A 23,590-nucleotide genomic window follows, 5' to 3' on the forward strand; every position below is an offset into this window, starting at 1 on the left:
GAGCTTTCCAATTCACGCTCAACTTGATGCTGCCAGTTAACATTTCCGCACGCGGGCACATCCAGCCTCATTAGCGCCAGCAGTTTGAAAAGTATAAACGCGATTCTCGACTGGCCTGCAACAACTCAAAATGCACGACTTTTTCAACAGTCGTCGCGCGGCAGCAATAATAAAAAGTACAAAATGCATAAAACATCAGCAGCAGCAGCAGCAACTCGGGGGAAAATATATATGAAACACATAAAAAGCCGTGAGTGCAGCGGAAGAAGTAAAAAGTTTCCAGTAGGCAGTGAACAGGAAAATTAATGATGGAAAATAATAATTAACAACGCGGTGGTAGTTTTATTTTTCCTCTCGTTTTTTATTCGAGTGCGACGATTTTATTTGAAATTCATACCCACATTCGGGCGGATGGCGGATGTAAGAGAACGGGGGATGGGAAAACGAGAAGGAATTTTACGCCCTCGCTCGCGGTCTCGTTAAGTCTCGCGGTCGATCCAATTCATTATGGGTGCATGTGATGAGAGCGCCGCTGCTTTTTATTGCGCGTAATAAAAGCAAAGAATCATGATGTGATGATGATGATGTGCTCACGAAAACATTTTTACACAAAGCAGCCGCGCGACTTGGCTGCTAGCTGATTTCAATTGTAAATGATCCGCGAATGGAGAGCAAGAAAGTGTACGTGCGGTCGCCCGGCAGCTATTAAACCCGCCGCGCCGAGCCGACCATTACTTTTTACACACGCGCGCTAAATTTCTCGCGCTAATTTGACAGTCTAGCCAAGCAGAAAAAATAAGGTTCCGCTGCGTGAACTTTTGCGTCAGGTCTGCAAATTTTGGCGCACTAGCTCGCGAGGAAAGCACCTCGAATCCGCTTACCGTAATTTACTCGAATTGAACGTCTCTTTTTGCTTGTTTCATCCTGCATATTTCTTCGTTCCTCAAGTGACGGCGGAGAAGCGAAACTTTCGCATTTTCTCATTCAAACTTTGCTCTAAATAGCTAATCATCCCTGCTCGAATGCTTCCAGCAGTCGCCGCTTGACAGCGCCACCGTTGAAATTCTCTTTTGTCCGACAATTAATAAAAATCGCGTTCCTTTATATTTAAGTAATTGGTATCCGCAGCTAAACGCAAGTTGCGTTGACCGCAAGGCTGCAGAATGACAGCTTGCGGTTAATTATAATGAAGCTGCACATTTTAGATCTAATGGCATCTGCGCTCGCAGTAAATACGACCGCTTAAGAGTAAGAACAATCGCTTCCAAGGCGCGTTGATTGACGTCAGTCAAATGGTGTAGTGTTGCTGACTGGTTAGACGCAGAAATTAAAACAAGGAGGAGACTTCGTTTTTCATTTTCTCTTTAATATAGTTTCATTTGACAAAGGTTTTGCGTCACTGCTGGCGAGTGACAGCGTTTGAGGCGAATTCGACCTCGTTACTCTTTAATACAAGTACACCCACTTTAGATATTGATGAATGAAAAAGATTCACATTGAGCAACACCAAATAATCAATTTTGAACAAAAGTGCGTCGCCCACCACCAGGGGCGCGTTGTGTCCTAAAACGCAAATTTTGATCTCTACGAATCTGCGACAATATGAATTTGGATTAGGTAAAAGTCGATTCGTGTGGCGTGTAAAAATGATCGGACAGAATTTGTGTTCAATCAAACTAGTGTTTTTAAAAGAGGATAAAATGCTTTGGTTGTTTGTAAAGGATCCCTTTTACGGGGAAATCATTTAGAAAAATAACAGGCCTTGGATCGCAACGATAAAGGTTGAACATAAAAACTCTCTCCCTCTTTCGCTCTGCAACTGTTGTTGTCTTCCTAGTGTGAAAGCTGATGATGATATCTAGTATACTCTCAGAATTCAATAAATTTCATTTTTCGTCAACGGAGCAGAGAAAATTAAAGCAGTATCTATCTATACTTCTGACAAATAAAAACAGCTTCCTTATAAAATGCTCGCCTACCATCTATTATGTTGTATGTTCTGCTCTTGGCATGTTTTTACACATATTCAAGTAATTATGAATGACATTTTGTATCACATTGAAAACGTAGCCAGTCATTAAATTCTGCTAAAATAATAATAATATTAAACGCATTCCTCAGTAGTAATAATAATAATTATCAAATATAATCATAACATCATGCTTACATCGCGCGTTTCACAAACAATTTAGTGTGTTTAACTCGTACAATGACAGAGAGATATTCATCGATTTTTAGTGTTCCATTTATAATAATTTAATAAATCGTTTGCATCACATAAAAAACACAAAATCCGTCTATCGGCCGCGGCGCAGAACTTTGGAACAAACGCACATGCTAAATGATCGCTCTACTGTCTCAACTATGTCCACGCACTGATTTGTTTTTCGGCTTTTTTCACCACTGCAGGCCAATGTTCGTGGCGTAGCGCGCACCGGGCCTGGCGATGAGCGCCTGCGGTCAAGCCTTCGCCGCCGCCGCCGCGCCACCGTTACTGCTAGGGGGACTGCCCTTGCCGGGGGTGGCGGCGGCGGGGAGACTGGTGTGCGGGGGCGGAGGGCTTCCGCCGCCGGCCACCTTGGTCAGCAGACCGGCCGATTGCAGCTGGTGCTCCATCGAGGACGAGCTGGACGAGGCGGACGAGTGCGGTGGGATGGGCGTGACCCCGTTCAAAAAGCCCGCCGCCGCGACGGCGCTGCCGGCGGCCGCCGCAGCGGCTGCCTTGGACAGCACGGAGAGGGGGGCGGTGTTGCCGGCGCCGAACTGGCGCGAGTATGACTCGAGCAGCGCCACGTCGCCGCCGTGCAGGTGCGCGGCGTTGCTGTACAGCCGGTAGAAGTCGGGGTGAGGCGGCGCCGGCGGCCGCGCGTACATTGGGTGGTGGGGAGGCGGCTGCGCCAGCCCTGCGGCTGCAGCCGCACGAGCCGCGATCGCCGCCGACGGTACGAGCTTGCCTGCGTAGAACGCTGACACAGGGTGGTGCGCCGGCATGTGGTGGTCGTTTTCTTTGCTGGCCATGTCGGCCAGTGACCAGATACGCGGTTTCGGCACCCCGTCCGACGGAGGCGAGCCGGGGGGCAGTTTCACCGAAGGGTGGTGCAGCAGGTGCTGCGACTTCTCGTACAGGTACTCGGGCGAGTCGGGCCCGCTGTCTGGCCTGGCGTCGCTCCAGTCGCTGCCGGTGCCCGTGTCCGGACGGGGTGGCCGGCTCATCATGTCCAGCCGGTGGTGCGGACGCTCTCCATCCTCGCTGGACGCCGTTCCCGAGTCCTTAGAGTCTGCGGATCAGAAAAAGGGGCTCTCGTTAGACATGAAAATTTTTCTGGAAGCGGAAGATTTGAATGCAGGATGTAGCGGACATTAATAATAATTTCTACAAGCTAAGCACCACTGGAAATTAGACTCTAGACAGGTCTTAATTCTGCTATAGGTTAATGGATTCCGTTTAGAACAAATCTAAGTGTCTTGGCCAGATTCAAGGCAGCTGTCCACGTGACCAAAAATTTGCCGGTTGGCTGAGACTAGAGTGAAATGCGAGGGAATGACACAACATAATTCCCTGTTTTGTTTATATGGTTCGATATAGATATGTCTGTAAACAGAGTATTGGCTAACAATAAGAGACTGTGAACTTGTAAAAGCACGCTTTCCTAAGTTCATTCGAGTTGAGGACACTCAAGGCAAGGTTGACCAAATAGTTTTAATTCTTATCTATTTGTTGCTTCCTCTTCATTTTTATTGAGCAAAGTCCCCCATTTGTTTTTGCTTCATACAGTCTTGTCTACCAGATGTTACGCAACCCACTTGTCATTGAGTTGAGGTGTAGAATCGAATTTCCATGTTAACCCGCATTAGCGGAGCGCAGTGTAAAAATTACCGGCACCTCGTTGTTTGTCTCGACTTGTTTACGATGCTCGCCGACTATGATGTGTAATCATATCCTTCTTGCATTTCGTTATTATTTGCCGACTGCTTTGTATAAATAATCATATTAAGTCGGGAAATTACTAAAGTGCGTGAGTTTGCGTGTTGGAGGCAAAAGGCCCATTTGTTGGCGTGTATATATCAAGTGTTGTGGCAAGTTGCGTCGCTGCTTGGGTTTCTCGCACTGACGTCACCCCCCGAGATTGCAGAAAAATAAATTACCCGGCGCGTATCAAGTGCAGTCCGCGATGAAATATATGCAACTAACAGGATTATAAAATAGGCTCTGGCCGTCTATGTCCGACCGTCCGCGGGGAGGATAACGGTATCTGCTTGAGTAATTGCGCGCGCGGTTAATTTCCAACAAATTCCAAATTCCGTGTCCTGCACCAAGATAATTATGTAACAAAAGTTCATTTCCTCTTTACAGCGGGTGTACTTGTTCGCTTATTATGCGGAAATCGGGAGATATGCCGAATGTGCCTGGGCGGGCATTATTTATTATTGCATGTAATATTCATGTAAAAAGCGGCAGACTGATATAAATTATCCCGGTGGCGCTGCTGAGCACGGCCATAAATAGATAGGCTAATCCGCCGTTTGCTCTCGAACACGGCATCTCGAAACGCAACCTTATTTCCCAGCATAAAAAGCAGTGATTTGAAAGATTTATCTGGCCTGCCTGCCGTTCGCTCGCTCGCGGTTGGGACACATCAGCACAACATCAACACGCCGCTTCTTCCAGCTCCCTATATATCAATTTATTAGGCAGGCATCGCGCATAAATCCAGAGCCGTGACCACCACGATATTGCCATAAATCCAGGGAAAAAAATGAAGCAGCACCGAACGGAGAGGTTATTTTTTCTTTACTCGGTGCAATCCAACAACCTATACCGCGTAATACAGGGTGGTCTATCGAGGATTTTATGAAAAATGCTGCTCACAGCCAGAGTATTTTTATTTTCCAAGCGTGCATTAATATGCAATATAGGGTAGGGAGCCACCGCAATCAGTTTTATATCGAGCGAGGGGGATGAGACGCGGCGTTCCGGTGGCGGCGATATTCTTTTGTTGCACTTTTCACGCTCTCGCGAGGGACGGATTATGCAACCGTCTTTCTTCCTGCTCTCTCTCGCACTCTTTATGACGGGATACTCACATCACGCCCCGAGTAATTTATCAAAATATAAGTATGGTATGTGCGACTGCGACGGCGGCGGCGGCGACAAGCACGTGAACGGAACCCGAAATTGAATGTGAGCGCGCAAATGGTTTTCTTGTTAATAAGGGCGGGACGCATCAGCGAGCGAAATTTATTGTATTGCCGTTCAGCACACACACAGGAAGATTGTAATTACAATTAATTATGCCTCTCGCATGCCAAAAAGCGCTTCTCTCGTGTCGCCCCTTTTCCTGATGCACTAAAGCACAGTTTGGAAATGAGACCGAAAATCGGACATGTGTCGAAATGTGTGTCACCACCGCACCAGAGGAAGCTTTGCAGCCGCGCAATTATGCTTCATCAGTGCGCCACAATTAATGTACGGCGGCGGCCATGTCGATTAATCTGGCGCGATCGAAATAATTGCATTACGGCTGGCCACGCGGAGATACGTTCAACTTCGCGACAAGGTAATTACACACTTCCGCGACGAATCGCGTCACGATACCAGTAAAACTCGGTCGAACTATACGCAAACTCGTTTCAACGTCCAATCAGTGAAAAATACAGTTATATAATGTCCACATTCCATAGAGTCCTCCAAGTATCATTTTGGAAATTAAATTGCAATTATTGGTCTTGATGACTCACCTAAGTGGTCTTTGCCATCCTTGCGACTAGGGCGATCATCGTCGTCGTTGTTGTTGTCATCGTCCTCGACTCTATTGCGCGGCTCCCAGGTCATCTTGTTCTCCTTCTTAAGTCGCCGCCGCGCGTTCGCGAACCACGTGGACACCTGCGTCAGGGTCATCTTGGTAATGATGGCCAGCATGATTTTCTCGCCCTTGGTCGGGTACGGGTTCTTCTTGTGCTCATTCAGCCACGCCTTCAGGGTGCTCGTTGTTTCTCTGGTCGCGTTCTTCCGCCGCGCACCGTTCAAGTCCATGCCGTATCTGTAACAAGCAAACAGCAAATTGTAGGCAGGAATCAATCGAAAATTTAATTTAAAAACCAATAAAAAAGAAAACTGATCATTTGAAAAGAAATAGTTCGATCACAATGCGAGTGCGGATTCGAAGAAGAGGGATAAAGAGGCGACTGGGAAGGAAGGGGATGGTCATTAAGCATGGCTCTTTTTGCATCAGATGTGTACTGATGATAATGGCGGTGATATTATTTCCCTCTGCCCAGGCAGACTATCTGCTCTCCTGCCTTTACTCCCTTCTCAGCCAATCAAGGCCGACCCTATAAAGGAGCCCTTATCAACAGATTAAACTTTTCTCAAGTGCTGAATCGACGAGATTGAAATTAAATCTCTCTCTCTCTCGCCCTTCTTCCGTCGTTCTAACTCTCTGTGCTGTCTGTGTGTGTGTGTGCGGCTGCGTATACGTATGTATTACGTATATAAAAGCATTAAGAGTGTGCCGACGGTGGCTGTGTGCGGTAAAAAATAAGCTCAAATGGGCAGAGAAGAGGAACATCTTCAGCGGCATTAGAAATGGGCAGAGCGAGCTCTCTTTTTACGGGGGGTCATTTATTAAAGTGTAGCCAGGCCGGAAAAATATATGTGGGCCCTTATAAAAAGGGGATAAAACAAAGTGATGCTGCCAGATAAAAAATACATTTCCAGAAAACCAGCAGCCAGCCTGTACGAACAGTGTTTTTAAAGTAAAATAAACGAGCCGGATCTGCCGACGGCGCTGCTGCAGCAGTAGCAGCAAGAAGTATAATCAGATTCGCCACCCCTGCTAAGGGCGTCATTAAGGGAGCGAATTAATCTCGTCTCCTCTTCTTTTATTTTATTCCCTCGCTCTCAGCAGATTTACCTGCCGCCCCGACGCCGACTCCGAAGAGAGATCAATACGTGCGCTCGCGCGGCGGCCGCGTAATAATGACGAGTTGTAAAAGATTTACAGCGCGCCATATTCTCTCAAAGCAGCAGCAGCGCTTTAACTGCCGAGCCGCACTCTTAACGATATAATTTATTGCCCGGCTAATTAAAATTTAAAAAGTAATTAAACCTCTCATAACAAGCCCGCCGCTCTCGGCAGCCCGAGAAAGATATTACGCAAATACCAAACTCTGAAAACACACACAAGCGGGGCAGTAAAAAGCACAGGCGAATGTTAAAATTCATTGCGTTTCTCGCTTCTTGAGTGTGTACCTGATTTGAGACCTTTTTATTGCCTCGGAAGCAAACTTAAACTCGCCATGCCGAGAGTTGAAATAATGTTTCGAGTGCGCGCGCGGCCCCCACACACGCACAAACACAAAGAAAGAGCAGAGAAGGGCTCCATGCATGCGTTTAGCCCGAGAGAGATATATTACAAACAAAGAACTTTTCCTCGAGTGCAGTTGCCAGGGGAATTTTTCCTGCCGTATGCAAATACAAGGCCAAAGCCGAGAGAGGCGCATCATCTCTCATCTCTCTCACTGCGCTGCTGTGTGTTTTGTGCTGAAAGAATAAGGTCCGTCCGAGCACACACACACACACACACACACAAGAGCGCAAACTTTCCCATACGTCAAATATTAATCTACTCGAAAACAGATTGCTTACTTTCGGCCGCACAGCATTTTTACTTGTGCTCGCGCTCAATGAGTTTGTGCAAAGTACCTGCAGTCGAGCAAACTTATCAAATTCGTGGAAAGAATTGGAGAATTCAATTAATTCTTACACCTAACGACAGGTATTACAATTTTTAATGTTGATGGTCAAATTTTTATTTATTGTATGAAAAAATTCACATCGTTCCTTTTTACTGTGTAATAACTGATCGTTAAAGGATTGAAAATGTTTTGCTTTAGAATAAATAGTTTAATATTGGTGTTCAGTGGCATGTAAATTGAATATAAACTCCAAACTGTTAAATTGTGATTCGTCTGAAGTTTTTCCGCGGTTTTCTTTCTCGGGTTTGAGGGCAAAGGGCGTGCAATGCTATGAGGATTGCTGTGTGTTATGGTGTGCATTCAGCGGCGGGGTCTCGAGAGGGCGCGTCGGATTCGTATCAGCAGGGGCGGTTTGCTGCCGCTTGCTGATTTTATGTCGGTCACGTTGGGGGTTAACGGCGGCAGATTCGCGCGCGCCGGCATTGCATTTAATATCCGAGAGAGGCTGCTGTCATCTTCTTATTGTTACACACACAAGCCAGCTCTCTGGCTGCTGTGCTGTGCTCTGGGGGCAGGCCGCTGCTGTGTGTGTGTATTCTTTAGAGCGACTGCGCCTGACACCCTGTAAGCAAGCTGCTTTTTGCAATATGACAGCAGCGAGCCACGCCTTTTCCGTCGCCCCGACCCGCAGCACGGCGAAAGCGACACCTTATTTCATTACGGGCCTCCGAATTAATGCGCTTTTATCGGCAGAAAAGCTCTTTCGCTTCCCGACAACGCCGCGGCTAACAGGCAACCGGCACGACACACTCGCTGTTCAAAAGGAAACTCGTCCGCGGTCCGACCGCGCCTAACATTATATTTTTTGGCACCAAATGTGTACACTTTTGTAATGTTAACATGAACCATCGCAGTCAAAAGCTAGCATTGCTTTCAAGTTACAGACTATAAACAATTTTTTGGATCTTTCGATTCTAAAATCCAATTTTTGTTCAATCACGATTATTTTGGTTTGTATTCTTCTTGACAAGAAAAATCGATTAGACTTTCTGAAAAACCACCGAATTTTTACATGAAGGTCACTGCTTAGGGTCAATAAAACATTGTTGAACCAAAATTTCACCCTCTTTTTTACAATTATGTTGATATTTGCTGTATTTTTTTAAATTTAAATTTTGCAAATGTTTTTGTACACAGTAAATATAAGCCATAAAAAATTAACTTGAATAAAAAATTTAATTTTTTCAATTTTAGTCACATATTGAAATATCCTTTTTATTTCTTATAAAGGCATTTTGTTTCTTATAAAAATTAACAAATACAGATATTTCCAAAATATTTGTAATGCGAAGAAGCCACCAACGCATAACGAGTAGTGAACATTTTATCGATGTCTGTCGTACACATTTTGTGTCTACTAAATATTTTATTCATTGAAAAAAGTTGCCCCCATGTTAAAAAATTGAGATTGAAAAACCTATGATGTGTATCATATCACCTATTATTATGGTGCTCTAGATAGAAACTTTTCATTGGTCATTTTCTTCTAATTTCCTGAAATCCGACGCATGAGGCAAAATAATTACTTTAAATTTCGGTCAGTAGTCTCTTCTACTGTGACTTTCTAGAAAAGGGACTTCAGTCCATATACATTTTTTTATAACCCTTGGCAACATGCCAACGTCTTTATAATTAATTGTTGCTTACTAAAAATACTGTCAATATTTTAATTTTAAATGCTGACTAAAACTTTTTTGAGGTCTGTAATATCTGATTGATTATTTTCAACCGCAAAGTGATATGTATTCCACAAATTCTAGCTCGATCATCGCCTGATCGGGCAGCATTAAAATTCAAACTTTTTAACTATATAGCAGTAATTCGTCAGGATCGCGCAAGCTGAGGCAATTACACGCGCGTTTATGTTATTTGGTCGGTACAAAGTACTTTTAGTCCAATGGCGAGTTAAATGTGCCGTGATAAGAGGACGGTGCGTGACAAAATAAAAATTTATATGTCCGCGTGTAACACAGCCGCGGGCCCCATTAAAAATATATACGTGTATAATAAGGCGGCATGCGAGAGAGAGAGAGAGAGAGAGAGAGAGAGAGAGAGAGAGAGAGAGAGAGAGAGAGAGAGAGAGGAGAGAGAGAGAGAGGAGAGAGAGAGAGGAGAGAGAGAGAGGAGAGAGAGAGAGAGAGAGAGAGAGAGAGAGAGAGAGAGAGAGAGGAGAGAGAGAGAGAGAGAGAGAGAGTGACGGACGCAGCACAAGTTTATAGAACATAATTAACAGCGTGTCAGCTTATCACGAGAGCAGTAATAGTGTAGTTTTGTGCTTTATTCGCCGGGCGGCTCTAGTTTCGTGCAGTGCCATCGATAGACTGTAAATTAACCGCGAACATAACCCTGCACTGCTCGCTCTCCATTCTCCATCCACACACAACGGCCGAAAATCAATATTGGTGCATGACCCGAGCCGGCCGCGGAGATACAAAGTGTGTGCACATACAGCCATGCGTATACATATGTAGATACACGCGTGTAAATGAATGAATAAACGCGCGGCCCGCAACTCCTGCATCGGCGGCAGCGGCGGCTCTGGAGAATTGATTTTGCGGCGATTAATTTCAATTTGCCAACACTGCCTGCGTGCTGTGAGTTATGAATTGTGGATTTATTGGACGGGCATTATGGCGCCGTGGTCAGCGGCCAACCGAAATAAGCGCCGCCAATCAATTTTTAACCACCCGCAATTTGCACCCGCAACGTTTTTTGATTTATCTTCCCGAAGAGAATTTCTCAAGTTTAAACTATGATGGATGAAATAGAATAACCCTGGTCGGAGGATAAAATATGTCTGTCTCTCTCACTCTCATTAGGGGCTGTCGTCAAGGTTTTTTGTGCTTTATTATCGCAAACAACCAATCTTTTTCGCTCTGCGTGCATGTTGTTGTGTTTTATTTTCACAAAAAAACGCGGAACAATACAAAAAGTGAGCAGCCACAAAAGCAGCTTTTGTCGTGTTCATTAATTAAACATTCGAATCATTATCAGCGCGTCAATATCAGCGCTGCTCTCTAATATGCATGCTCGCACACAAACACACACACACACACATGGATCAACTGTGATGGTCGCCGCGCTGCGAGGGAAAATATATAAAATGTACGAACACGGCAGGACGGAAATCAAGCTACGGTTGAATATTCAAACGCGCCCTCTGCCGATTTACATATTTACGATGGATTATGTGTCTATTTATTTGCCTTCGGAAAATGTTTATGCACAATTAAGGAGCACCTGCGCGACTCAGACAATGTTATCCGCGCGCTCAAGTTCAAGTGGAAAGGTTATTTATAAATAATTCATCGACGCGATATATATTTATATACGGGGTATTTTAGCAACATGAAATCAAGCGTGTGAATTGCATTGTATAATTTCAAAGTTGACGGTGCCGAACAATGGAATTAACATAGTGCCGTGTAAGCTTGCATTAGCTTCATTTCCTCAAAATAGGCTATCAAGCGGCAAGAGAATCACACAATTTATCGGCGGCCTAACTGTTCTCCTTCTTTCCTTCTCTCACTCTCGCATCGTTTTATGAAATAATCAAGGCCTCTCTCGCTATATATTTATGCGCCGCTCGTGCTCTTGTTCCATAACTCCGAATTTATTACTTTGCCATGCTCTTATCAATTTAGCTCTCCGTAAAATGTGGGCCTGCTCGTGAAAAAGTCTCGTCAGCCAAATTAACCACACGCCAAACGCATAAGTTTCGAACAAAACTGCGACGATTTTTCCCGTGTTCTTGACTGCCGAGAAAAATCGGCTGATAAACACACTTGTTGGCACCGCACGTCCAAATAACGTGCTGTGCTCGAAATTTATGCGTGCAAATTCGGCCACTCAGGAAATGAACTTGTCTCCCTTCTTTTTTTATTTACAATTCAGCCGGGTTGTGAACTCTGCTTTAGAGCGGCGGCTTTGATAAGCATCGGAAATAAATTCCGCCGCGCTGCTCACAAGAAGTGCAGCTCGCTCTGTTGGTAGTAATATTTTTCTCCTCATGCTATATAGAGGTCTCATAATAAAATAACAATGATAGCATCGTTTCCGTTTAGTAATACTCACCGACATTTGCCAAGCCTGCTTTCCAAGTTAACATAAAAAATAGATAATCGGGCCCATCTCTTGCCCGCTCTTTTTCGACACTATTGTTTTATTAATAAGGGTCTGAACGAGCAGCGATGTGTTAAATACGCAGCAAATAATAAATTGCCTAATGCGAGTGGAAAGGACACCGAGAAGAGGAACGCTTCCAAAGTGACAAAGTGACACTTTAAAATCCGGAATCAATCGATCATCTCGGGCTTTAGTCACGACTGAATTAAAATAAAAAACGCTTATTGCCGCACCTGAAAAGTATTTCGTGGGCTTGAGGAACATAAATAGAAATTGCTTTTCCTGCGCGAGTTTACAATCTGCGGCAGTCTCGAGCCGACGAATTTTGACATTCTGTCACCAAAAGTAACGAGGTAATCTGGCGAAAGCAAAGGTAAACGCACTCTTTGAGCATTTCAACATTCGTTTTGTTTGAAAAGCAATTAAAACCTCGTATACGCCCCCTCGTAGACACGCTGCTTTGCTCGTGACAAATTGTACGTTTTTGCGGCCTATTATTCAGAAAACCAACTACAACTCACTTTACATTGAGCGGCCTTATCTAGTAATTGTAATCAACGCGCGCAGTGTCCGCTACCCTGTAATTTTCTCCCGAAAGCACGTTTTTGTACACATGTTGTCGAGGCTGAGCGGCGCAGCGCATAAAATCGTAGAGCGAAGACAATTGGACAAGAATTAGCTGTTTAAATTCAGGATTGTGTGTATCAAACGCACGGATCAGCAGCTCATTTGCATACGCTGCGGGCAACGAGATTCTATTTAGAGCTTTTCCACCAAAAATGTAACCAGCAATTTCCTGCGCGCAGCGAAACGTGCTGTCAGAGCAAAATATCAGGCATAAACTGGAGCAGCTGCTAATAACTCTCGCACAGCGTTGTTTCACGACGACGACGCGCCCCTTCACCTAATTGCTCAACAGTCGCGAGCGAACGCAGAAACTGCACAATTCGGCAAAAAGCTGGCTGCAATTACACACAAACAGTCGGGCGCGATCGTAAAACGCGACATGAGCGCGCAGTCCAGAGCCATTAGCTCAATTGTAGCTGCGAGGCCTGTGAGAAAATTTTAACCGAAAAATAAATGAATTCGGAACAAGCAGTCAGCCTAGCGCATTTTTCATCTTGCGAAGTTGTTTTTTAGCGTTTAATTAATGCGTGCAGATAAAAGCAGAGCTAAACACGAGAGCTGCGCGTGCTTTTTAAGCTAACTAACCTTTTTCAATAAATTCAGCACCGTATATAGATAAGAGCAAGCAGTTTTTTATTCCTTTTTTTCGGGCAATATGAAAATAGTGTGCGATGATTAAAATCGCATTACAAATAGTTCAAGCAAAGTTCCTCTCGATGTAAAATGCGTCGCGGAGTTAAAAACGTTTCCAGCGCGTTTCACACGACGGGCAATAAAACCGCTGACCGTTTGAAGAGGGGGAAACAACCTTTTTGTGAGGAAACAACTAAAATCAGGTGTTTGTTTAACCTGGCATAATCTGTCTAATTACCAAACAAGAAAACAGAAGAGGAAATGAGTGGCGCAGTTAAGCTGAAAGCGTCATAAAAATCACCGTGAGTCGCGAGGCCATTTGATTCGCAAAAAAGAGACTGCTATTGTCGTAGTGTCAGCCGCGAGGAGGTTTCAATCCGGCCCATTCACGATTTCCCTTACGCATCAGCCGAGACTAATTTATCTATTTTTAAAGAAGCTCGCACCGCTGTATATATTCCGCGCGCTGCCGACTGCTGAATGCGAGCAAAAAGTTTGTTTTCGGCGGTGCGAGAGAGTAGAGGAGAGGAAATTCGTCTTTCGGTGAGCTGAATCATTAGAGAGGGCTCGTCATATACGTAAAGGAGCAGAGAGAAGTGTCCCAAGTTTTTAGACGCCGAGTCGAGCGAAAGAGAAAGAGAGAAAAGTGACGACAAAAGTTTGCCGCAAGAAAAGCGATGTCGTTTTCCAACTAAAACACCCGCCCGCCGCCCTTAAAACAGGAGTTTACTTAGCAAAAGCCGTCGTCTGCGCTGTCGAGGCGCAGATTGGAACCGAGCGAGAGAGAGAATAATTAGTTTCCAAAGAGTTGATAACTTCACTTTTAAGGCGGGAGCAGGGTGGCGCCCGGGTAAACACCCTTTTTAGCTCATGACGCCGCCGACAGCGACGCGCGAGGTAACAGATGGGGAAATATTAACTTTTAATTTACACGCTGAAATGTGCGCATAATTATCGACACTGCGCCGCCACCGCCGGGGGTGGATTGCTGGGGTGCGAAACTCGCGCGCAGAAGAACACACATGCGAGCAGCGCATTTTGCAAGTGAAATTAATTTCTGCGCGCTCTCTCGCTTATTTGTAACGCTTCAGATTACGACGCGTGTTGTGTTTCGAGGGTTCATTTTAAATTTTAATTGCTGCAGCAGCTCGCGGGAAACGAACAAAGCCTCGACTTTTCGCATTTCGAATCTAATTTATTTTCGAGCCTAAGCTATCAACGCAAAGGAAACCGATATCCGTTCATTGTGAGAGACAAGTGCCGATCAGCACTTGATTAAGTCGTCAGCATTCGGCGTCCCACTTGCCATTTTATGGCCTCGGCTGCCTTTCATCGCCATCAAATTTTCGGCCACATTTTCTCACGCGGCGGCGAGAGGCGAGAGAGCGCATCCAAAATTATTTGCTTATCAATCAGCGCTTTGGAAATGCCCTCACGTAATCCACAGGTTTACGCTGCTCTCGGCTGTTTTGCGTGGAGAGAGCGAGCGAACGAGCGAGAGGGGTTGGCAATTTCCCGCCGCCGGCACCGCCGCCGCCGATATGGGAAATTCATAATTTAGCCGCGCGCTTTGAATACAAAAAAGGCTTCGAGCAGCACCTCGTTGAACCGTATCAACAGCCCGCCAGCAGCACCAACAGCAGCAGCAGCCATAACTCTCAAAATGTGTGCACGCGCGCCCTATGACGCCCCGCAATCACCGCGTGCTAAACATAATCACTAGGGGATCGAGGAATTTAGTCCTGCTTGGAATATTTAGCTCTTGCTGAGTGGGAAAATCTGCGGTATCCAAAAAGTCGTCGTTTCTTTTACTGGAAATGTTCAGTCATCTGTTGATAAATCACTCACTGGGCTTATTAAGAAATATTATGTCAGCCAAATTCTAGGATATTTTTAATTTAATTAAAAAGTGGCTCGAATTCCTATCAGAGCCTCAGGAAATTCCCTAAGAATAACTGCTTAGTGAAAATCCAGTGAATTGATCAAATAGGCTAGAGGTTTGAAATTTTTGCTTGTATATGCTAAAAACGTAGAGGAAATTTCACCGAAAACATACAAATTGATAGTTATATTTTATCAAAGTTCCAAAAGTTCAGCCAAACATTTGATTACACTGCCAAATCTAATCTGAGGCAAAAATTGGCATTATGTTATAATGCTTTGACATTTTACAAATAATAAGCATCAAATCCACGACCCAGCAATCACGCTCTTCTTGCGTTCGCCCAGATGATGAGAGATGATATTTAGCAGGCGCGAGGGAGGAAGGAGCGCGTCTTATCGATTTATTGGAGAGAAAGAAAGAAGAGAGAGCCGTGAAAAGATGAAGAGCGCTGCTCCGCCTGCTGCCTCCTTCTCTCGCGTTCCTTTTATGGAGAAATAAAGATGCCATATGAAAAGAGATGGCACGGCCCCCGCGTGAATTTAAATTTCAATTCCCAGCACTCTCTTCCCCCCATTATCGCCCCGCATCCCCCATTTTTATACATTTTTCGAGACCCGCACGACGGCGGCGGCGTGCGGGTTGCCTACGCTCGCTCTCTCCTCTCATTTCCTCCTCTCGCCCCATCAATCATGCTCTTTTTGCGTTATTTGCGTGAGTGTGCGCCCGAATTATTCATGGCAAGGTGAAGAAATGGTACATTCTGCGTGTCGCTCTGCAGAGATCATAACAATTTATTCACAACCGTTTACACCGTGCTTTATGCCTCTCGCGTAATATTGGCGAAATTGAAAGTCGTTTTTCACGCTGCCGCACTCGGTGTGAATATCAAATCGCGCTCTGAAAAGTGTGTACGTATTTCCGCGCTCACAGGTTTAATATCGCATAAATTCGGCAGTAAAACCGCCGAGTTCTCAAATCGATATCTCTGTATATAAAGGATTCGGAGCCCTCGACTATCTCGGCTCGACAGATTCGGAAATGTTCTCCGCACTGCCGGGCAAGACAGATAGGTGCGTGCATGCCTTGTAACCCTTTCCCGAGGCTCCTTTTGATCCGCTCCGCGCGCGGCCATTAAATTACAGGCATTTTTGTGTAGTTGGAAACACCTCGCGGGCATCACCTTTGTTCTTTCCCAAACAGAGAACACATAAAATGCGCTGGAGAGCTCAACATAACTCGATGTATAAAACATGATTACCAAACTCGCCGCGTTGTTCGTTTTCCAAACACAGCACAAAATGTGTTTCCAGCCGGGAACACGGATTTCTCAAATTCTTTATTTCGAATCTAACTTTCACGACAGAGAAAAAGTTTTGGGTGGCAACAAAAAAGTTCATTATTGAATCCTCCGCGCAGCTGGGAATGAAAAAGATTGCCGTGTCATCGCGGGCTGGCGATAATTGGCGATAGCTGGAACTCAATTACCAGTGGCGAGCGAGTCGCAATTAATCATCGGCGCGGGCAAGGTGTGCAGTGCATGCGGACGGATGGCCGACCAGCCCGCTCTTCTTGATAAAATTAACATTGGCTCGGCGGCCGCGCGATTGGCTGCTACACGGCTCGATCTTGTAACCTTAGATTGGTTTACAACATCTCGCCGAGATGAGTGTGGGGCACCCGGGAGGCGTGGTCCGCATCTCTCTCCTGCTCTGGCGCACATCGCAGACTCTCTCTCTCTCTCTCTCTCTCTTTCTCTCAGCCAGGTAGAACCAGACTAACGAGTATGAAAAAAATAATCAAGTTTGTATACACGCCGAGCGAGCTGCGCGACACGTTGAAAGCCAGCCAGCCATCCAGGCAGCTTTACACGACGCGCAGACTGCCGCGTCCGACTGCTGCTTCTGATGCTCGTTGTTGTTGTTCAAAGGCGGCCATATTGGTGCATCTTGTTTGTATACGATACCTTGCTGAGAGCAGAGCAGCATGATGTGACTTTTTTAATTGCACGGTAGCGAGCGAGCCGGCGCGGAATGCGAAAGAACCAAATCCAAGCAGTGTTCACCGAGGGCCCATTCCGCGAGGGGTGCAATCGCGAAGAGGATTTTGTTCCGTTTTCCAACGGTGGCTGGGGTTGCTCTAAATCAAATTTCCTCCAGATGAATTGAGTTTAATTGGGAATTTGAGTTGAGCCAATCATGCCCATTTAATTTAGTTATTATATATACCGCTTATAAATTTTCCATCCAACAAAGTAACAAACATTTTAAAGCAATTAATCTTAAAAGGCATGTGTGTTAATGCAATACCTGCGACACACCAGACAATTAAATTGCAAGAGAATATAAGATTTCGTCTGGCAATCGCGAAGCGAATCAGGCTTGCGAGTCGGCAGGCACTAATTTCCACGCCAAAGAGGAGGCAGCGTTTTACACACAGTTCCATTCCACTCTTTATCTTGAGCATTGTTGAACATAATTTTATTTTATAAGAGCGCATGTAGCGCTTGCTGCATGCTCGCTTTTAACTGGGTGTGTCGCGCTTCTTTTCCTCAACATTAACGTAAGCACCTTTTTAAAATATATATAGGTATATATACACGTACGTGTGTACATGTGTGTGTGTGTGTGAGTACCAAGAGAGACGCTCTTTATCCCAACACGTTTGACTGGCTCCGCTTCTTAATGCGTGCCCGCCGCGTATAAATATAAATATATATATATACACTCTGGCACAGGGTACATAATGTATAAAATGCCTGCCCGGCGATCCGTGGACCGACCCCAAACGCCGCGCGCGTTTATTAATAATAAAATCAAACCGATTCGCGCAGCTGCTGATTCAAATGCTCTTCTCTCTCCTGACTGAGTAAATTATATGCACGGGGAATGCGGCCGCGAGAAAACGATATATTCCAGCTCAACAGCAAAGCGAGTTTGTATGTGTGTGCTTTATCTTGCTCTCAGCTACTAAAGTGCACAACACGAGTTATTCACAAATAAATGCATGTTCAAACTAAGTGCGGAGAGCAAGTTAACTCCGGGTCAGCAATAAAGCAAACTTGCCACTGCTGATTTCAAAACCAGAGTCGTCGCCATCTTCACCACTTTGCAATCCTCCATAGAACATGTTAATATTTTGAAAGTCATTTTGATTTATGATTTGGAAGATTTGTCAGAAAACGCTTCTCCGTTTGTTTCAAAAAATAAAATTAGATTCAAAGGCTATCACTTTTTGTGTTTAAATTCTTATTTGACTGATAAGGTAACAATTGAAAATTATTCAGTTTTTTATTCTTCAGTTGACGATGCAGTTGTTGATGGTTTGAACAATAAATGTAGACTGCAGTTATAAAAAGAGGGAAAAAGCTTAAAATTTTTAAAACATTTGCCAGTTTGCTTGAAAATTTGCTGCGTTTGAGCATATTTTGTAGCTGGTTTCTATTCGTCTCAATGAGATCTAATCAACGGATTCATCATGACAGGGAAGCTTCAGATGTGTAGTGCACATGAACATTCCAGCATTCCATTTCAATAATGTGGCTAATATTAATCCTTGATAGATTGTTATTATTCAATTACAAGAATTATGCATTCTTTTGTTTTTAGACTGGGGCCACAATTTTACAGGGCGCTAACATTTAACAGAGGGGCGCAATAAGACCCATGCTAAAAATTATGGGGGCTAAGAGCGAGCGCCTGCCTCGTCCGATTTTTTGCTCTTTAAAAATATCATTTAGTAGCCATTATAGAGGACTGTTCAAGTTGGCAACATGGTCCAAATAAGGTTTATAGTTGGTTTTAACATTATTGTTGAAGGAGTTCGATCATATATAGTTTATTTTAAATATGTGCCAATACAGTCGCTTTGAACATGCATTTGGTATAAAAAAAAAAGAGAAGAGGGCAGCATTTCTCGAGTAAAAACAAAATGAGATAGGAGGGTATAAAGTCGAAACGGGCCATATTTATATATTGACATCGTAAACCCTTCTAAAATTTGAGATTCACAGCGAAGGAAACACTATTTTAAATTTCAAAGCGGGTGGCATATCAAATTGAAGAGAGGCTTTAAATTTATTCTGTACGGACAAAACCTTAATGGAATTCCAACTTCATATAATAATAAAAAAACACGATCTATTTTGATTTTTCTCTGTGGTAAAAGCGCGAGTGTTTCCATGCTTGTCAGCACAACTCAAACTGAAAAGCGCATGTTTTACAAAATATTCTGCTGCACTCTGCCTCTGAGGAGCTAAAATTCTGAGAAAAAACACTCGTCTTGTGTGTTTATGGGTGCAGTGTACACGATTCTGCGGTCTCGGGATGCTCGAATTCGCACGTGCTGCCCGAAATGGCAAACAACACTTCTATTTCCAGCCTTTTTCGTAACACGCGCGAGAGGGTGTCGGAAACCAAGGGGGCAGCGAGTGCGGTCCCACGGCGCGGCTAATGTAAATCATCAATCAATGGCTAATAGATGTGATCCTCTTTGTCCCCCGCACTGTGCGCGAGAAGGAGGCCAGCTTTTTGTGGCCATTATGTGTGAGCATTAAGATTAAGTCGTATTTAAGTGATGTATCGCGGTCTCCCAAAGTGCATACAACGGCTCTCGATGCGTTTAGCTCGGAATAATTGATTTTGTGTGGCTTTTCTCTCCGAAATATGCCGCAGCACGTGCGCACGATTCATTCATCCGCCGGCGCCGCAGCCGCAGCAGAGTGCATAGGCCGAAAAAGGAGGCGCGCGATGAGATCAGTGAATTCCGTCCTTGAATGGCGCACAACACACGCAGTAATTTTATTCAATGAATCGCATTCATTGCGATGCACATGGCGCGCGCGGAGGATGAATTGAAAATCGGCCTGCGCTTATCACCGCGTGCAGAGTGCCGTTTTTTGCATGAACAAAACTCCGCGAGACCGAAAATGGCAGTGCCGGAAATGCAGTCCTTATGTACGTACATGCGTTCATTGAGGAAGTGCGCGGAATGCGTGCATATTGTCGCGCGGAGGATATTGACGAACGATTCCAAAATTAACGTCGAGAGCCCCTCTCAAAGGCTGTCCATTTGCGGGTGTGCGCAGAGACGTGACCGACACGAGGCTCGCTTGTCCTTTCTCTAATTTACGCGTGCACAATGTTTGCCGACGTGGACATTCGACTTCGCTTCTCGGAATCAGCAGGCAGGCAAACGCCTCCTTTGCATAATGATCGCGGAGTATAAAAAGAATCGAGTGGCGCCAAATCAGATCTGATATGGCGAAAAGCTGCCGACAGAGAGAGAGAGAAAGAGAGTGACGTGGCCGCAGAAGAAGTGACGAATTTTCACCGGGCGGTATTTTATAAAGCCATAAAGTGCGTGCGAAAGACGAGGGAAGTTGTTTCGGGCCAACGTGATTAGCATAACTGAACGTGGGTGGTTTGGCAATGAGCTCGAGACATTCGCCACTGAAAGCTCGCTGGCCCATTATATTTTAAGGGCTGCGCATGCTGGGCATTTTTAATGTTATTTATTGCAAATGAATCCTGGCAGTTTTATGGTGTGTTACAAACGACAGGGTGAATAAAACATGATTTAATAACGAAATAAATTTTTGAAATATTTTGAATTGCATCACATCCGCAATTTTCCGCGATTATTTGTTGCTGCGACGGTAGTGCCTCGATCGGCAAAGATTGTGAGAATGCAAGAGCTCCTTATTCCGTTTCTGCTTTCAAGCTGCTTAGCTGAGAGTGAGCAGCAGGTAAGGACGACGTCATAGTCGCTTGTTAAAGGAAAGCATGAACCTTAAAAAGTCTTGAAGAAGTATACCGTGCACACTCAAGGTTTAAAAAAATGTCTGTCACGGATCAGCAGGGTATCTTAACCCCAATACACCCCCGATAGAAATCAAATATCAACTGTAAAAATAGGGATAATCAGTCGGTTAGTACGGTTATAATATGTACTTGAGTTCTCGCTCACACAAATTTGAAAGAGTGCACTCATTTTCCAGGAACAATTATTCCCATCCTCCTCTCATCAGTTCAGGTCAAGTGGGTAGATTCTTACATAATAGAAGCTGAATGTGAGCATAATATATGTATATGCGGATGACGCATCGAGCTGCGTTTATTTCGTCGCGGACTGGCTGTTGGCATTAAAGGGTTTGAGCGTCGTTTTCAGGTTGATGACAACTAATTGGAATGACCTGCACGGATCCATTATAGAGGAAAACACAATGACAGTGGACATCACGTGCGCACAGGCCATGCATCGCGCCGCTGCCTGATTAAAACGGCCCGTGTTCGCCGCGCGGTGTGCCTTGCATGAATATGGTTACTATTATTGCCGCAGCTATACAGTCGGAAAAAGAAAATTCTCTCATTCACGAGACGTTGCTTGGGCAGTAAAATTGTATTCCGAAGCCGCGGGGGAGGCGAATGGTAAATAGCCAACCAGAACGATAAAAATAATTGCGCAGAGAGGGCAGTTCGGCTATATGCAAGAGTTTATTATGAACTTGTTTCCCTCTCATCCGCAGTGTGTGTGTTAGTGCTATCGCTGACGCTCTCCGCTTAATTAATCGCGCGCCGGAGATGTGTAATTAATATTCGAATAAAAGTTAACGATTATGTGTGTGTTTTGCGGCGCGAGGGAGAGAAAGAGGTCGAAAGTCCGCGCGCGCGATATTAAGAGAAGAGTGTTGCTCGCGATTGGCGATAACCTCGCACGTCAACACGAGATGTAACAAGCAATTAAAAGGTCGATCACTATCGGGCCACACAAACGACACATCATATTATTCGTTCCGAGAAATAAATTGTACGTCACCATGCGCAGCATCAGGCAGTTCTAGTGAACCCGAGAGACCCACGACGAGCGCCCAAGTCTGCTGCCGAGAAAGAGAGAGAGAGAACGAGCACATGTGTCTCCTATCACCAACACTCGTCATCACATTTTGCAACTCAATATATTTTTGCTGAATAGATGACTGGGCGCTGTGTGTGGCCAGCTCAAGCGCGGGGTCTTGACATTCGAAATACGATTTTGATGTGTGTATGTGCGCACTTGCGGATATAATTGTGCTAAAGTGACGCCATGTTACCAGAGGAAAGCGTTGGATTGCACCGCGTACTTGAGATGCAATCCGTGTGTATCTCCAGGCTCGAACCTGAAACTCTGTGAGGCTTCAGTCTCGGGCCAAAACGTAATAATACACTGCAAGAAGTGCAATTTTATTTTTAGTGACCTTCATTTCATTGCGCACGTGCCCCCTCAGGACACACACTGCTCTTTGTATTCATAAATCTGTTGGTAGATTTGACCGTTTGAATAATTTCAATTTGTTCTCACAGCAATAATGTAGTACGAATATTGCAAAATCATTCCGCAAAATCAGGTTAGAAGATACCTTTTTGGTGAAATTGTTCAGAATCAAAAGTTGTGTATATTATAGGCTGGGAAGTGTGGGAAGAGAAATTTTTACTTTTGATATCTGCAGATGATCAAAGATTACGGTCCAATTCTCTAGAGATGATTTAAAAAAACAGTTGTTTAATCTCATAAACAGGACAACCGCCCACTTTTTAATTTCTATATAACCGTACTTTCATATGATAGTTTTTGATTAAATATTTTCAACGTCTCAAAAACCCGTCCCTGCCCTCGTTCATTTTTATGTTTCTTGCAACTCTTTCGACCCTTCAAGCACCAAAATATGAAGGGATGGTGTATATTACTCACCCATTGAAGGGGTAGCCACCGAAGGCAGCGTCGTAGTGGTGGTATACGGAGGGGTAGGGCCACCCTGGCGGCGCGCCGGCCAAGTTGTCCTTCAAATCTAGACCACCGGGCTGAAAACATAAATGAGCGAACGGTGAAAAGGGGTGGCAAAGCACCTGCTGTCTAATTAGGGCGATTTCCCCAAAGGGTGGGCAATTAAAAACACGCGTGCAGCATATAGAGACAAAAATAAAATAAAAGTGTGAGGCGCGCATTATGACATAATAACGGCCAGCACTGCTCTAATTTTTGATGATTGTAGGCTCCACAGCGGCAATTACCTCTATCCGACATTGTGCTGGCTGGCGATAGGGGCAATTCCATTTTGTCTGACGCGTGTCTCTTTAAATTCTTTGACAGGCTGCTGGTTTGCATGTCACACTCTGAAAGAATTTAACAGTTTCCCTTATGGATACACGAGTGCAGCGCCGGCTAAAATGTGCTGATATTACGCGTCAAGTTTCGCAGCTGCTGATCGATTATTAGTTTTTATTGCGGTTAATGAGTAGTCGCGCGTGAGCCCGGCTAATTAGATCGGTATCGGCTGGTAATTAAGTGTCGAAAATTAATATTTCCTCTACAAATTTTCGGTGAGAAAGCTAAATTAGTCTGGCAGTGCCCTTCACTATCTCACCCAGGGTAAGCTGCGCTTTTGCTTTTTAGGAAAAAATTCAATTTCAGGGAGGGAAGGCGGAAGCAATAATTTTCCATTTGAAAGCAGCGCACTTTGCGGGCTGAATTCAATTATCATCTAATGAAGAATTTTTGTGCAACCTTCGCGAGCGAGCGAGCGGCCGA

General features: G+C 44.7%; 1 protein-coding gene across 1 annotated transcript in view; it reads right to left on the reverse strand.

Moving 5' to 3' along the window:
- Positions 1-1,345: 1,345 nt before the first annotated feature.
- Positions 1,346-23,590, reverse strand: part of mirr (mirror) — a 39,370-nt gene continuing 17,125 nt past the window's right edge. The window contains exons 3-5 of the mRNA XM_065488117.1: positions 22,754-22,863; positions 5,740-6,041; positions 1,346-3,278 (exon numbers count right to left, since the gene is read on the reverse strand). Coding sequence (XP_065344189.1) covers positions 2,461-3,278; positions 5,740-6,041; positions 22,754-22,863 — 1,230 coding nt within the window. The 3' untranslated portion in view covers positions 1,346-2,460. The remainder of the gene's footprint in view (positions 3,279-5,739; positions 6,042-22,753; positions 22,864-23,590) is intronic.

Source organism: Cloeon dipterum, chromosome 4, assembly GCF_949628265.1.
Source record: "Cloeon dipterum chromosome 4, ieCloDipt1.1, whole genome shotgun sequence".
Lineage (NCBI taxonomy): Eukaryota > Metazoa > Arthropoda > Insecta > Ephemeroptera > Baetidae > Cloeon > Cloeon dipterum.